Here is a 12862-nt window from a genome sequence, read left to right as displayed (position 1 = left end):
GGGTGGTCTAAGCGTTTCGGGTGACGCCCCATTAAAGGCGTCAGAGACCTGTCACCTTGAATGCCACCTCATCTGACCTAAAATCTGACGCTTCTTTAACGGTGGTCTTAACGGGATACATCAGTTGGGTTGTAGGATTGACTAATAAAGTCAACAAAACAATGACTCCGTAGACTAATAAAAATTAGTCAACCAAACACACTTATAAAAGTAATTTATTTACCGTTTTATTTTTAGCAATATAAAATAAAATGATGATAAATGAGTGTTAGGGTGAAATGAGTGTTAGGGTGAAATGAGTATAGTATTTAACTGTCAAGTGAGGTGATTGGAGTCAAGTGAAGTGACCGGTGTTGGCAGCCAAAGAAGAAAAGTCAGATACAGAAATGAATGAATAAATATCCACCTGTGCCCACCATTTCACACCTTCATTAATTCATTCACTCATTCCCTGTTTTTGTCTGTTAATTGCATTTTTTAAAAACACACAGCTGTGTGTGTGTGTTTGCTCATTAAGGCTACTACTCAAATCAATCATGGCAGTAAGTTCATTTCTTCTTCTTTCACTCGACATTTTTTGTTGACAATTAGGTTTTATTTTGTGGAAAGTCATTAACTTTATTAAAGTAAATAGTTGAGTTAAATTTGTACATTCTGTGATTGATGTGGATTTTGTATATGGAAGCTAGATAGTGTTCAACTATTCATAATCTTTATTCTTTAATGTTTTTTTAGTGTTTTGAATCTATATATTTACTTTGTGACATATACTTAACTGTAGGTCAACCTGATTTGCTTTAATGATATAACTATAATTTAATTATTACCTTCACTATTTATGGATTATTATAAGCCAAAATATATAGAGAAGTGAAATATGTACCATTTACTTAGTTCTTTCAGATAACTCATTTTAATGTGGACAGAGCTTTTGTTCCAAATTAGAAAATATAGGGTTTGTAAGATTCATTATTGATATAGATTTATTGGATTCAGATGAAATGAAATGGGGAGTACAACTAAAATTGCATAAACGACATTATATAATACCTAGATTATCCTTCTTTTTGTTGCAAAATCAACCAAAACTCTAAGATCTAGAAGCAGTAAACGCAAGCTGGCTTTTCGCGTTATGCAACTGCCTAACATGATCGCGTGCGTGGTTTAGTTCCCCATGGGTGATTCCAAACTGTTGCTAAAAAAAAAAAAAAAAAAAAAAAAAAAAAAAACAACGGGCTTTTCGCAAAATGATCCACCTCAAGTGTTGAAACATAGTTTTAGGTTCATTCACCTCAGGTGATGAAACATAGTTTTAGGTTCATTAATCCACCTTCAATATTCATCACATTATCTGCTTTAATGAATCATTTCAGACCCAAGAAGAAGCTGAAGTCAAGAAAGCCGACTCCAAGATGACCGAATCTGAGACACCAAAAAACGAAACACGTGTTAGTCGAGAAGGTGACTCAAGTAAATCATTAGATTCTCCAACGCATCCTAAAAGGGTCTTAACACAGCCACATCAGCAAGCCAGGGGTGGGACCAAGAGTAACACGAGTTCACCAATGTGGGAAAGAAAAGGTTCATCCGATGGTACTCATATTACACCCACTTCGACTCCAGGAAGATCACGGTTGAAACAAGTTACTCTTGGTGACGAAAGTGTAAGTTATTTAAAACTGCTAAATTTCCTAAACTAATACTCCCTCGGTCCCTAATTGTCAAGTATTTCATCAAATTTATTGTCTAGTATCTTCTTTTCTGAATGTACCAAATTAATTGTCCACTTTCATAGATAGATAAGACCTTTAATGTATGTATATAAGACAAAAAGGTAAGCAAAAAGTAAGGGTAAAACTTGAAAGTTTACATAAAAGTACATGTGACAGTCACTTTTTCTTAAACTGTATGTTTTTTTTCTGGATATAATTAAATTGGGTCCGAGGGAGTATTATTGTCGGTTTGTGACGGTACACTATTGATTTGGCAGCCTGATGACAGCACCGCAGTACCTGTATTCGGTGACTGGGATGATAGTAATCCCGCTTCGGCTGAAGGTTACTCTCACATATTTAACAAAGTACGAGAGGAGAAACATGGTGGCGGTGGAAAGTCACCGAGAATATCAAGCAATGATACTCAGTTTTATGGTCAAAGAAAGCCTGAAAAGGTAAATGGTCCATTTCTACCATTTGGTGTTTTTTCCATCTTTCCACGAGGTGGCAATTTTGACCCATTTAATTGCAAGAGCTGATTTGGGTTATGTTTTATCTTTTAATAAATTTCTGATAAAACAAAAGCAGTCAAAAGGTCAAAAATGTGTATTTTCAAAAGGTGGCAATTTTGACCCATTTATTTGTCTGAGCTGCTTTGTGTCATGTTTAATCATTTAATATCTGATTAAACAAAAGCGGTCAAAAGGTCAAACGTTATCTAAGGTGTGTTTTTCTTGCATCCAGCTTCCTAATCAGTTCTCTTTCAAGTAAGATCTCTTTTTAACTATAGTTTTTGTAGTTATAATAAACAAATTAATCGCTTAGCGAATATCAACCCAACATGTACCAGCCCTTTTCGTTTTATACTAAAGATGTACCCTTTTGTCACGCTAATAAACCCAAACATATCCATTTTGCCACATCTAGTCTGATATATCTGATTTAAAGGACAATTGGACTATCAAACTCGTGATTTTAAGATGACTCAACTTTTTTTTTTTTTTTTTTTTTTTTTTTTTTTTTTTTCTCACACAGGGGTGCAGCTGCTTTCCATGGGGTAGAAAGTAATTTACAGGTTGGCTATTGGGGTGAAATGAGGATTGCATTTTTATGTATAAGCATCATCATTATTATATATTCATGTTTTGTGATTCCAGAAAGTAATTTTAGACAACTCTACTTATTGTCCTACACAGGGCATTTACATCTTATTAGTCCCATTATTTGTATGCTTGATTTGTTGGAAGATCACATAAAAGAAATCAAGAAAGATTCAGGTTAATATTCGTTTGTGATTCCGGTTGAACAAACTTCACAAGTTTATATAAGTTCAGAAAAAGTAAATGAAAATATATAGGAAAATACTCTACCGGAGGAGACACTATGTACTACTATCTTTTACCAACAAGTAATTACCATTACTCAATTTATTCTTACATATAATATATAGAGATCAAAGGAGATAAATGTTCATGCATGTGTGACAATACAATCATAATGCAATTTCATTACTGGTTTCATCTGATTTGTTAACAGTTCTCTGCTGTGTAACTTGGATGGGACCATATATGAACAATTGGATAGTAACCATGATCTTGGTACCTGGTATTAGTTTTAATCATAATGGCTACGTCAAATCTGCAAACAACTCCATCATACAAGTGCAAGTGCTTTAATCGCCATCATGCCTTTCAAATGCCGGAGTCCTAGAAGGTCTGTTACTTGTTTCTAAGAAAATCGATTTAACTTTTCGGTCCAAGGTCCGTAATGATGCGCATACCCTCATGCTCCGCATAAACGTATCACACATGACCTGCAGGTGCTTAAATGACCTGAGCATAGGACGCACTCATAACCCGTTAGCTCCGTAATAATGCGCGCAACCCGGACTGGCATTTTTAGCGTCACCAAGAGCTGAAGAAAGGACATTTACTTTACGAGCAGCGCACAAACCAACGAGAGACATCACATAATTTCGGCACGATCCCAACATTGTACGCCTAACATAAAGGCGTTATAACCCACACGACAGCTGTCACAAAAGCTAGCAGACTGCACTGAGACCACTTGCACCTTTTCAGCTTTAACCGACAAAATAGTACGACTTATCAAGGACGTGTTCCTTTTGTCTAGTGACGTGACACTAAAAGACAAAGATGTCCACCTATAAATAGGACACCAAACCCTCATTACAACACGCGTTGCACACATCACATTCTACACATACTTGCACTCACAAATCACTTACGATTATATCTTCATCACTAACATCAAGACCCTAACCCGCGCCACCGGAATCTTAACAACTTCTAAAGCTTTGTTTAACGGTTACATATACCGTTCTATGAACATAAATCCTAACACCTCCTTTGAGCCATCAAAACTGGTTAGCCCGATGATGGGGGGTCGACGTTTAACCACCCCAGCTGAGATCATCATCTCACGTCGGAATTATTCACGGTGCACCGGACCGGAGAGTTAAACTCGAATGACCCTTAAATCCCCCTCTTTTGTTGACCAAGTGTAGATCAAACCCTAAGGCCCCGTTTGGCTCGTGGAATCCCTAAGGAATTTGATGGAATTGGAATTGAATTCCTTAGACCGTCCCGTTTGACTCACATATTTTGGAAGGAATTAAATTCCTAGGAATCTTTTAATTCCTTCATCTATGGAATGTTCATTCATTCGAGATGCTTATGGAATTGAATTCTTTCCAACATTTAATCTATGAAAAAAATCAAAAAACATCGAATGTTTACGTTTAAATTATAAGTACATTTCAACTCGTGTTTCGACGCGCGTTTTCGCAGCTGGTTATTGCAGGGGTCCGGAAACAGCTCGTTTTCGCAAGGGTCCGGAAACGCGCGTTTTCGCAGGGGGACCGGAAAAACCCACTTTCGCAGGGCGTCCGAAAACACGCGTTTTCGCATCGCGCCCGGCAACACGCGCGTTTTCGCAGGCCGCCCGGAAACGCGCTTTTTCGCAGGGAGCCCGGAAAAGCGCGTTTTCGCAGGTCGCCCGGAAACGCGCGTTTTCGCACCGCGCCCGAAAACGCGCGTTTTCGCTCCGAGCCCGGCAACACGCGCGTTTTCGCTACGCGCCCGGCAACACGCGCGTTTTTCGCAGGGAACCCGGAAACGCGCTTTTTCGCAGGGCACCCGGAAACGCGCGTTTTCGCACCGCGCCCGGAAACGCGCGTTTTCGCACCGCGCCCGGAAACGCGTGTTTTCGCTCCGAGCCCGGAATAGCGCGTTCTCGCTCCGCGCCCGGAAACGGGCGTTCTCGCAGGGCGCCCGGAAACGCGCGTTCTCGCAGGGCGCACGGAAACGCGCGTTCTCGCACCGCGCCCGGAAACGCGCGTTCTCGCAGGGCGCCCGCAAACTCGCGTTTTCGGAGGGCGCCCGGACACGCGCGTTTTCGCAGTGCGTCCTGAAACGCGCGTTTTCACATGGCGCCCAGAAACGCGCGTTTTCCCACCCGTCTGGAAACGCTCGTTTTCGCCGGGCGCCCGAAAACGCGCGTTTTCTCACCGCGCCCGGAAACGCGCGTTTTCGGAGGGTGCCCGGAACGCGCGTTTTAGCAGGGCGCCCGGAAACGCGTGTTTTCGCAGGGTGTCTTAAACGCATGTTTTCGCAGGGCGTCCGGAAACGCGCGTTTTCGCACTGTGCCCGGAAACTCGCGTTTTCGCACCGCGTCTAGAAATGCGGGTTTTCGCAGTGCAACCAGAAACGCGCGTTATCGCACCGCGCCACGAAACGCGCGTTTTCACACCCGCCGCGAAACGCATTTTCGCAGCACGTCCAAAAAAGCGCGATCTCGCAGCGCGTCCGAAAACGCTCTTTTTCACAGCGTGTCGGAAAACACGCTTTTTCGGATTGCGTTTTTGCAGCCTATTAGAAAACGCGCGTTTTCGACACGCGTTCTCAAATCGCGAATCTAAATTTTTTTTTTTTTTTTTTTTTTTAAAGTGTGTCTGAAAATGTACACAAAATTTAGAAACGTAATTCTTTTTATAACTTTTTAATTATTTTATAAAATGAAATTCAATTCCATTCCATGTCAATAGAACACATTTTTTCACATTCCATGGAATTTATCAATTCCAATTCCTTCGGATTACAATTCCTTTGACACATTCAATTCCATCCAAAAAAATTCCACGAGCCAAATGGGGCCTAAGGATCTAATCTATGCTTGATTAGACCGTTGCACACATTGTAAAGGCTCGTTTTTTGGAAGCACTACTTAAACTCTTTATCTAATAAACTAAGCTCTTATAAAAAAACTTTATTGATAAATATTTGTGCCACAAAATGTACATAAGTTTAATTTAATTGCATCATCTGCTTATATGGTCTCCTAAAAGTAGGGATGACACTTGTGGGCGACGGGCACGGGTCCTTAGTACCCGCTTCTTACCCACGAATACCCCGCCAACGAGTAAATTTTTTTGCCTGAGGTAAACCCACGAGTTTACAAAATGTGCATTTTAACTAATTTTTAGTCACGGATACCCACTACCCGCGGGTTTTACCCTTACAATTATAAAAATATATTAAAAAAATTCTAATTGTATAATATATAATTAAGTATATGTATGCGGGTAAACGCGTATACCCGCGAGTAGCTCAAACGGGCATCATGGAGTCACGGGTCAGGTTTTACTCGCCACAGGTATGAAATACTCGCGGCCTGCCTGCAACCCGCCAATGCGTACGAAATTTTACCCGCCCTATGCCCGCGGATAAAATTTCTCATAAATACCCGCCTATCACGAGTACGAGTACCCGCGGTTCACGGGTACCCGCGGGTCACGGGTATTGTTTGCCCATATCCCTACATGAAAGTTGGAGACCATGTATGTACGTTTACAATCATGTAAACATAAAGGATGTAAAATGTAAATCTATGGTAAAATAAAATATACACACGACACACTGATCATGTTTTCCCCCAAATCAATTAACAAAAAACCCTAAAATGACACTCAAAGACGAACATCATCAACAACAATCAGAAACAATCAAAACAGCGCAATCATCCGAAGAACCTCAATCTGTTCCTACACTTCTGACAGAAATCATCGTCGAAATTTTAACGAGACTTCCAGTTGAATCGCTGTTACGATGTAAGTCCGTTTGCAAATTATGGCGTTCTTTAATTTCCGATCCTCATTTCATCAACTCACATCTATATTTATCAAGTAACCGAAATAATTATGCTAATCATAGACTAATATTTAACACTGTGCGTAGAAGATACCTTAAGACTTGTAAACTTTTTAATGTGTTGTATGATAAACAACCCCTCAATGCAATAGAGCTTGATTATCCATTAAAACAGTTGCAGAAATCGGTTTCGATAGTCGGTTCTTGTAACGGATTATTATGTATAGCTATTGACGAAGATAAATTGTTTATTTGGAACCCTACTACGAGAAGATCGAATAGGTTGCCCTATTGCGGTTTTGAACCAGGTCCCGGTTGGTACGTGTCGTATGGTTTTGGGTATGATACGTTGACTGATGATTATAAAGTTGTTGGGATTCCGTGTGTGTATCCCGGAGTTGAGTGTGATACGAAAGTGAAGATATATTCACTAAGAACAGGAAATTGGAAGGAAGTAGGTGACTTTCCTCATAAGAGTTTATTGAATGATGATGGGAAGTTTTCGAACGGAGCCCTTCATTGGGCTGTGTGGCGTTATTTTGGGTCCTCGTATTCATGGACCATAGTTTCAGTTGATTTAGGGAACGAGTCGTATGGTGAAGTTCCACAACCTGTGTATGATGAAGGGAAAAAGGATTTGTCGTTGGGTGTTTTGGGAGAAAATTTGTCGGTTGTTTGTGTTTATCGTGGAAAATGTGCAGATGTATGGGTGATGAAGGTTTACGGTGAGCAAGATTCTTGGACTAAATTGGTTTCTGTTCCTTATATGACTGACCCTGGTAGACATCAGTATTCTGCGCCTTTGTTTTTTTCAAATGATGGAAAAGTTTTGTTGAGATTTGGATCGAAATTGGTTGTGTATGATTCAAAGAATAGTTTGCTTTTGGAGATTCAGAACTTTGATAAATGTGTTCAAGCGTACCCTTTTGTTGAGAGTATGGTTTCACCCAATTGACTTAAGGTAAGCTTTGTTCTCGTCTAAACTTGTTTTATGTATAAACATACAGAACAAAGTTGTTCTCGTTGAGAGAAATAGAATGTATAGTTTGCATTTTTACCATTCGTTCTCAAATGATTGCAAATTTGCAATGTTGCATACTTGGATTTTAAAAAAGTCTAATATTGAAGTGATGAACATCCTTTAATGTTTGTAAACTAACTGCTTGTAACTTGAACTGGATGGGTAAATAATAGTCAAATATGAAACTTTGAAAATGTGTTGCGTTTAACCTTTCTAACTTACATTGTTCCTCATTTATGGAAATATCTTATAATTGAGGTGGTGATTCGACCTATCTACCTAAAAGTGAATTGATATGGGCTATATTTTATATTTGATAGGTCAACTCATCCTGACCCTTTTGGCATGTTCAAGAAAATACCTGTCTCAAGTTGAACCAGTTTTGACCTACCCTACCCATTTTGCCACTACTATCTAAAATTAGTTATTATGTTTTGATTTATATATTCTTTTATTCTATGCTACAGAAGTTGTCAACATTATTTATACAAGTGCATCGACTTTATTCTGAATTTTCTTAATACATCTTCTTAAGTGTTTTCACTTGTCATTAATCGAGGATACTTGTATCAATGTGGATTATCACTTTCAAGATCACTAATATAACAAACTTCTATGTATGTTTCATTGCCAGCAGATTAAATCTTTTTTTTTTTTTTCTTCTTCAGGAAATGGTGATTTCCTTGAATGTACAAGTATGCCAGAATCTTTAAACACTTATGTATGCAATAGAAGAAAGTATCAGGCAAATAATGTACTTCGAACTTCAATCCAATAGTATCATTTAAAAAAAAAAAATGAGATATTGCTACTTATCAACTTAAGTATATGTTCCTAAATCATGTGAATTCCGTATCTTTTGATTACATGTGCAATTTTTTTTTATCATCATGCTGCCATTCAACTGCTCATGTCCAGGAGGGTTTGTTACTTTTTTTAGAAATAAAATGTTTCAACTTTTCGGTCCGCATGGTTAATCACATTGTAACGGTTCATTGATAGATTAAATTATTTGAAAAATCATTTGTGCAACAAAATGTACATAAGTTTTACTATTTAATTGCATCAAACTATAGATGTTGATTATGGTACTTTAGGAAAGTTGGACGACCAAATATGTAAACGTACAATCATGTAAACATAGAGGGTGTAAATTGTAAATTTGTGGCGAAATAACATTCTCCGTATACACACAAAACACTGGTTCATATTTTCCCTCGAATCAATCACCAAAAGAACTCTAAAATGACACTCGGAGAGGAACATCGTCAACAACAACCAAAACTAATCAAAACAGCGGAATCATCGGTAGCATCCGAAAAACCTCAAACTGTTTCTACACTTCTGTCACAAAGCATCATCGAAATTCTAATGAGATTTTCGGTTGAATCGTTGTTACGATGTAAGTCCGTTTGCAAATTATGGTGTTCTTGAATTTTTGATCCTCATTTCATCAAATCACATCTATATTCATCAAGTAACCGAAATAACTATGCTAATCATAGAGAAATTTTTAACACCGTGCCTAGAAACCTTAAGACTTTATCTTTATAATGTGTTGTATGACAAACCCATCAATGCAATAGAGCTCGAGTATCCATTAAACACTTGCAGAAATCGGTTTCGATAGTCGGTTCTTGTAACGGATTATTATGTATTGCTATCGACGAAGAAATATTGTTTATTTGGAACCCTAGTACGAGAAGATCGAATAGGTTGCCGTATTGTGGTTTTAAATCGTGGCCCGTTTGGTGCATGTTGTATGGTTTTGGGTATGATACGTTGACTGGTGATTATAAAGTTGTTGGGATTTCGTGTTTGTTTCATTCGGAAATGATGCAAAAAACGCAAGTGAAGATATATTCAGTGAAGTTTATACAATGATGATTATAAAATTGTTGGGATTTCATGTTTGTTTCATTCGTGTTTGATGGGACTCGTTCCTCATGGGATTTTATACTATGATGATGGGAAGTTTATGATCAGAGCAATTCATTGGTACGTGAGTCGAGATTTTGGGTCGTCGTGTTTGTGGACTATAGCTTCAGTTGGTTTAAGGAACGAGTCGTATGGTGAAGTTCCGAAAACTTTGTATGATGAAGGTTTATCGTGAGTAAGATTATTGGACTAAATTAATTTCTGTTCCGTATTTGACTGACCCTGGTAGCTATCAATATTCCGTGCCTTTGTGTGTATCAAATGATGGAAAAGTTCTGATGAAATTTCGATCGAAATTGGTTGTGTATGTTTCAGAGAATAGTTTTCTCTTGGAGATTCAATACTTTGATAAATGTCGTGCAACGTACACTTTTGTTGAGAGTTTGGTTTCACCCAATTCACACATCACGCGTTAGAGATAACTCTGATGATGTAAGTTAAGGTAAAATTTGTTTCTTGTCTAAACTTGTTTTTTCTTGTGTATAAACTTACATAACAAATTTTTTCTCATTGAGAGAAATAGAATATCTAGTTTGCCTATTTCCCATCCGTTTTCAAATGATTGCAATGTTGAATACTTGGATTTTAGAGAAGTCAGATATTGAAGTGTTGAACATCTTTTAATGAATATAAACTGCTTGTAACTTGAACTGGGTAAATTATAATCAATAGCTCTTTGTGTTCGGTTACCAATCTCAGTATCAAATAACCAGAATCGGTTTTGTTTATATTTATAACAAGGTAGTATTGGTAGCTGCATTTCTTTTGGTAACAAACGTGGTGGGGCGTTTCTCGACGCAGGGATCTACAGGAGCTCTGCTTGAGCGTGTCTATGTTTTTCACTTCAAATATGAAGCAACCTATTTTTCTTTACTTTTATGCTTTTGGCTAGACGGTTTCTTATTGTTTAATAACAAACTTGACGTTTATGCTTGTGCATTTCTGGATGATGTTTTTAGCTTTGTTTTGTTTTGAGAAATATTGTATGCAAATTATGTTAGTTTATATCTTAGTTATATTATATTATATTCTGTAAGGCACTCCACACCATGGTCACGACATCATAGCCCTTTTCACTGCCATTTTCAACTTTTTACCATCAAAATTAACATAGATTTTTCTGACTGTCTTTGTCTTTATGGCTATCGTTAACATTCGTAAGTGTATCGTGTATTGTTTATCGTACATAGTGGTTAATATTGATATCCCATATTTGCTATGGTCCGTTCTCCGTTTTTGCTATTGACTACTACAATATTGCCCATCATTTCTTGGAAGAATGTATGTATTCGGTTGATCGTTTCTATTTCGATGAACTTGGTATGTTGTTTTTGTTAATTTAAATCTCTCCTAGTTTATGACTAACTCGGACAACCCTAGGATCCACTTTTCAATTCTCCCCTTTAACACGATGCTTATATGCTGATTAGAATCAATGGTTGAAAATATAACATTTGGGTAACAAATCAAACCTATGATTTCTAATTCAAATCAAACCAGAACGTTGGATTTTTGATCCGGTATTTGGAATGGTTATCACGGTTTGTCTTTTAAATTTGGGCCAAGTAATGTGTAAAATATTACACATTATATGTATCCACGTCCAACTTCAAAGGTTTATATTATGTGTATCAAATTTTCAGATATTACTGTATACACCACATGGGCCTGTTTACTATTGTCTTAATGAGTTGAGGTGTATGAAATACTTATTAGGTAAGTTTGTTGGCCTGTTTATTTAGGCCTTATATTAATGAGATACCTGAACACATGGATTACCTATAAATTTAGAAAATGGCACTTGTCCCCATCTAGCATTTCTTTTTCCAGCCTTTCAAATACACAACCAAACATGTTTTACGGTGTTGTATAGTACAATACTGTAAATCATGTTTAGTTGTGTATTTGTAAAAATTGGTTGAGTAGATATCACTACCATTTCCCAATACTACCCTTCCCCTTTTATTTTGAGTTCACCTTCTACATTCACAACTTCTTGTGGTTCTTGTGGATTCCAAATTCTTCTGTATCAAAACTCATAGATGATTCGGCATTAATACACGACATCACAAGAATATTGAAGATTGATTTTGTATGAATCTCATTACTTTCATCGACTTCAAAACTCTGCAACGTGTCAACAACGATATATAGGAACACCCTACCCAACGCATCATCGATGACACTGAACAAGTTCTCGATAAAGATTTATTGCTCGTCCGTAAGCATTTGACACAACTGATTGAATTTTTTCTGATAGTTTTTAGTAAATTATTAGGGCTTGTAATTTTAACAAAAGATTTAGAGAAGTGAGAGCAAGAAAGTATACAATTAGTGTATATAGTTGATAGAATCTGACGTCTGTGTTGTTGTTGACGATGTTTGAAAGCAACTGAAACTGCCATTGTTGTTATTAAGGATGACGATGGTTTCTTTAAGAAATTTATATTACGAGTAATTATTTGAAGAAGATATACTGATATGATAAAAGAGGGCTTGTTTTGTAGCATTATTTGACAAAGAATGAATGAATTACTCCTTTTAATCGTTATAGCATAACAATTAAAAGATACAGTACAATACAAGGCATTCTATTAAATAAGGTTATATTAAATGATTTATATTTATATAATTTAAGGGTAAAAAGGTCTATTTGATCATTCAGATTTTTTATTCAACACAAAAAGTAAACAACATTAATCATTTACTGATATATCCATTATGACATCTTTTTACATTCTGACATCTATATCTATTCAGTGAGAAAAAAGGTAAACAACGCCAAATCTACCTCTATCTATAATCCATAAGAAAAAGATATTACCAATAGAAACAAATAAAATACTATTATTCAACGGATTATAACAGAAGACAACACTATTCTGAAGCATCCAAAGCATCCAAAAAGAAGCTGCAAAAATAGTAAATAGCTTATCCGTTTGATTGGTTTCACCGTTCCAGTCATTGAGCCAAGCAAGACAAGAGAGTCAAGAGCCCAAGACTCGAAGACATGCAATTGG

At 37.3% G+C, this 12862-nt stretch overlaps 2 protein-coding genes and 1 pseudogene across 2 annotated transcripts; all 3 read left to right on the top strand.

The window, feature by feature from the left end:
- The first annotated feature begins 394 nt into the window (after positions 1–394).
- On the top strand, positions 395–3001 carry LOC139852188 (uncharacterized). Its single transcript, XM_071841416.1, has 4 exons — positions 395–542; positions 1374–1664; positions 1991–2170; positions 2751–3001. The coding sequence occupies exons 1-4, from the start codon at positions 537–539 to the stop codon at positions 2781–2783; spliced, it is 510 nt and encodes a 169-aa protein (XP_071697517.1). The 5' UTR covers positions 395–536; the 3' UTR covers positions 2784–3001.
- A 3662-nt stretch (positions 3002–6663) lies between these two features.
- Positions 6664–8745, top strand: LOC139852187 (F-box/kelch-repeat protein At3g23880-like). Its single transcript, XM_071841415.1, has 2 exons — positions 6664–7844; positions 8573–8745. The coding sequence occupies exon 1, from the start codon at positions 6696–6698 to the stop codon at positions 7836–7838; it is 1143 nt and encodes a 380-aa protein (XP_071697516.1). The 5' UTR covers positions 6664–6695; the 3' UTR covers positions 7839–7844; positions 8573–8745.
- A 404-nt stretch (positions 8746–9149) lies between these two features.
- On the top strand, positions 9150–9788 carry LOC139854593 (F-box/kelch-repeat protein At3g23880-like; annotated as a pseudogene).
- Positions 9789–12862: the final 3074 nt, after the last annotated feature.

Source organism: Rutidosis leptorrhynchoides, chromosome 6, assembly GCF_046630445.1.
Source record: "Rutidosis leptorrhynchoides isolate AG116_Rl617_1_P2 chromosome 6, CSIRO_AGI_Rlap_v1, whole genome shotgun sequence".
In the NCBI taxonomy this organism is placed as follows: Eukaryota; Viridiplantae; Streptophyta; class Magnoliopsida; order Asterales; family Asteraceae; genus Rutidosis; species Rutidosis leptorrhynchoides.
The sequence above is the reverse complement of the archived record's forward strand: the minus strand, read 5'-3'. Positions and strand labels throughout refer to the sequence as shown.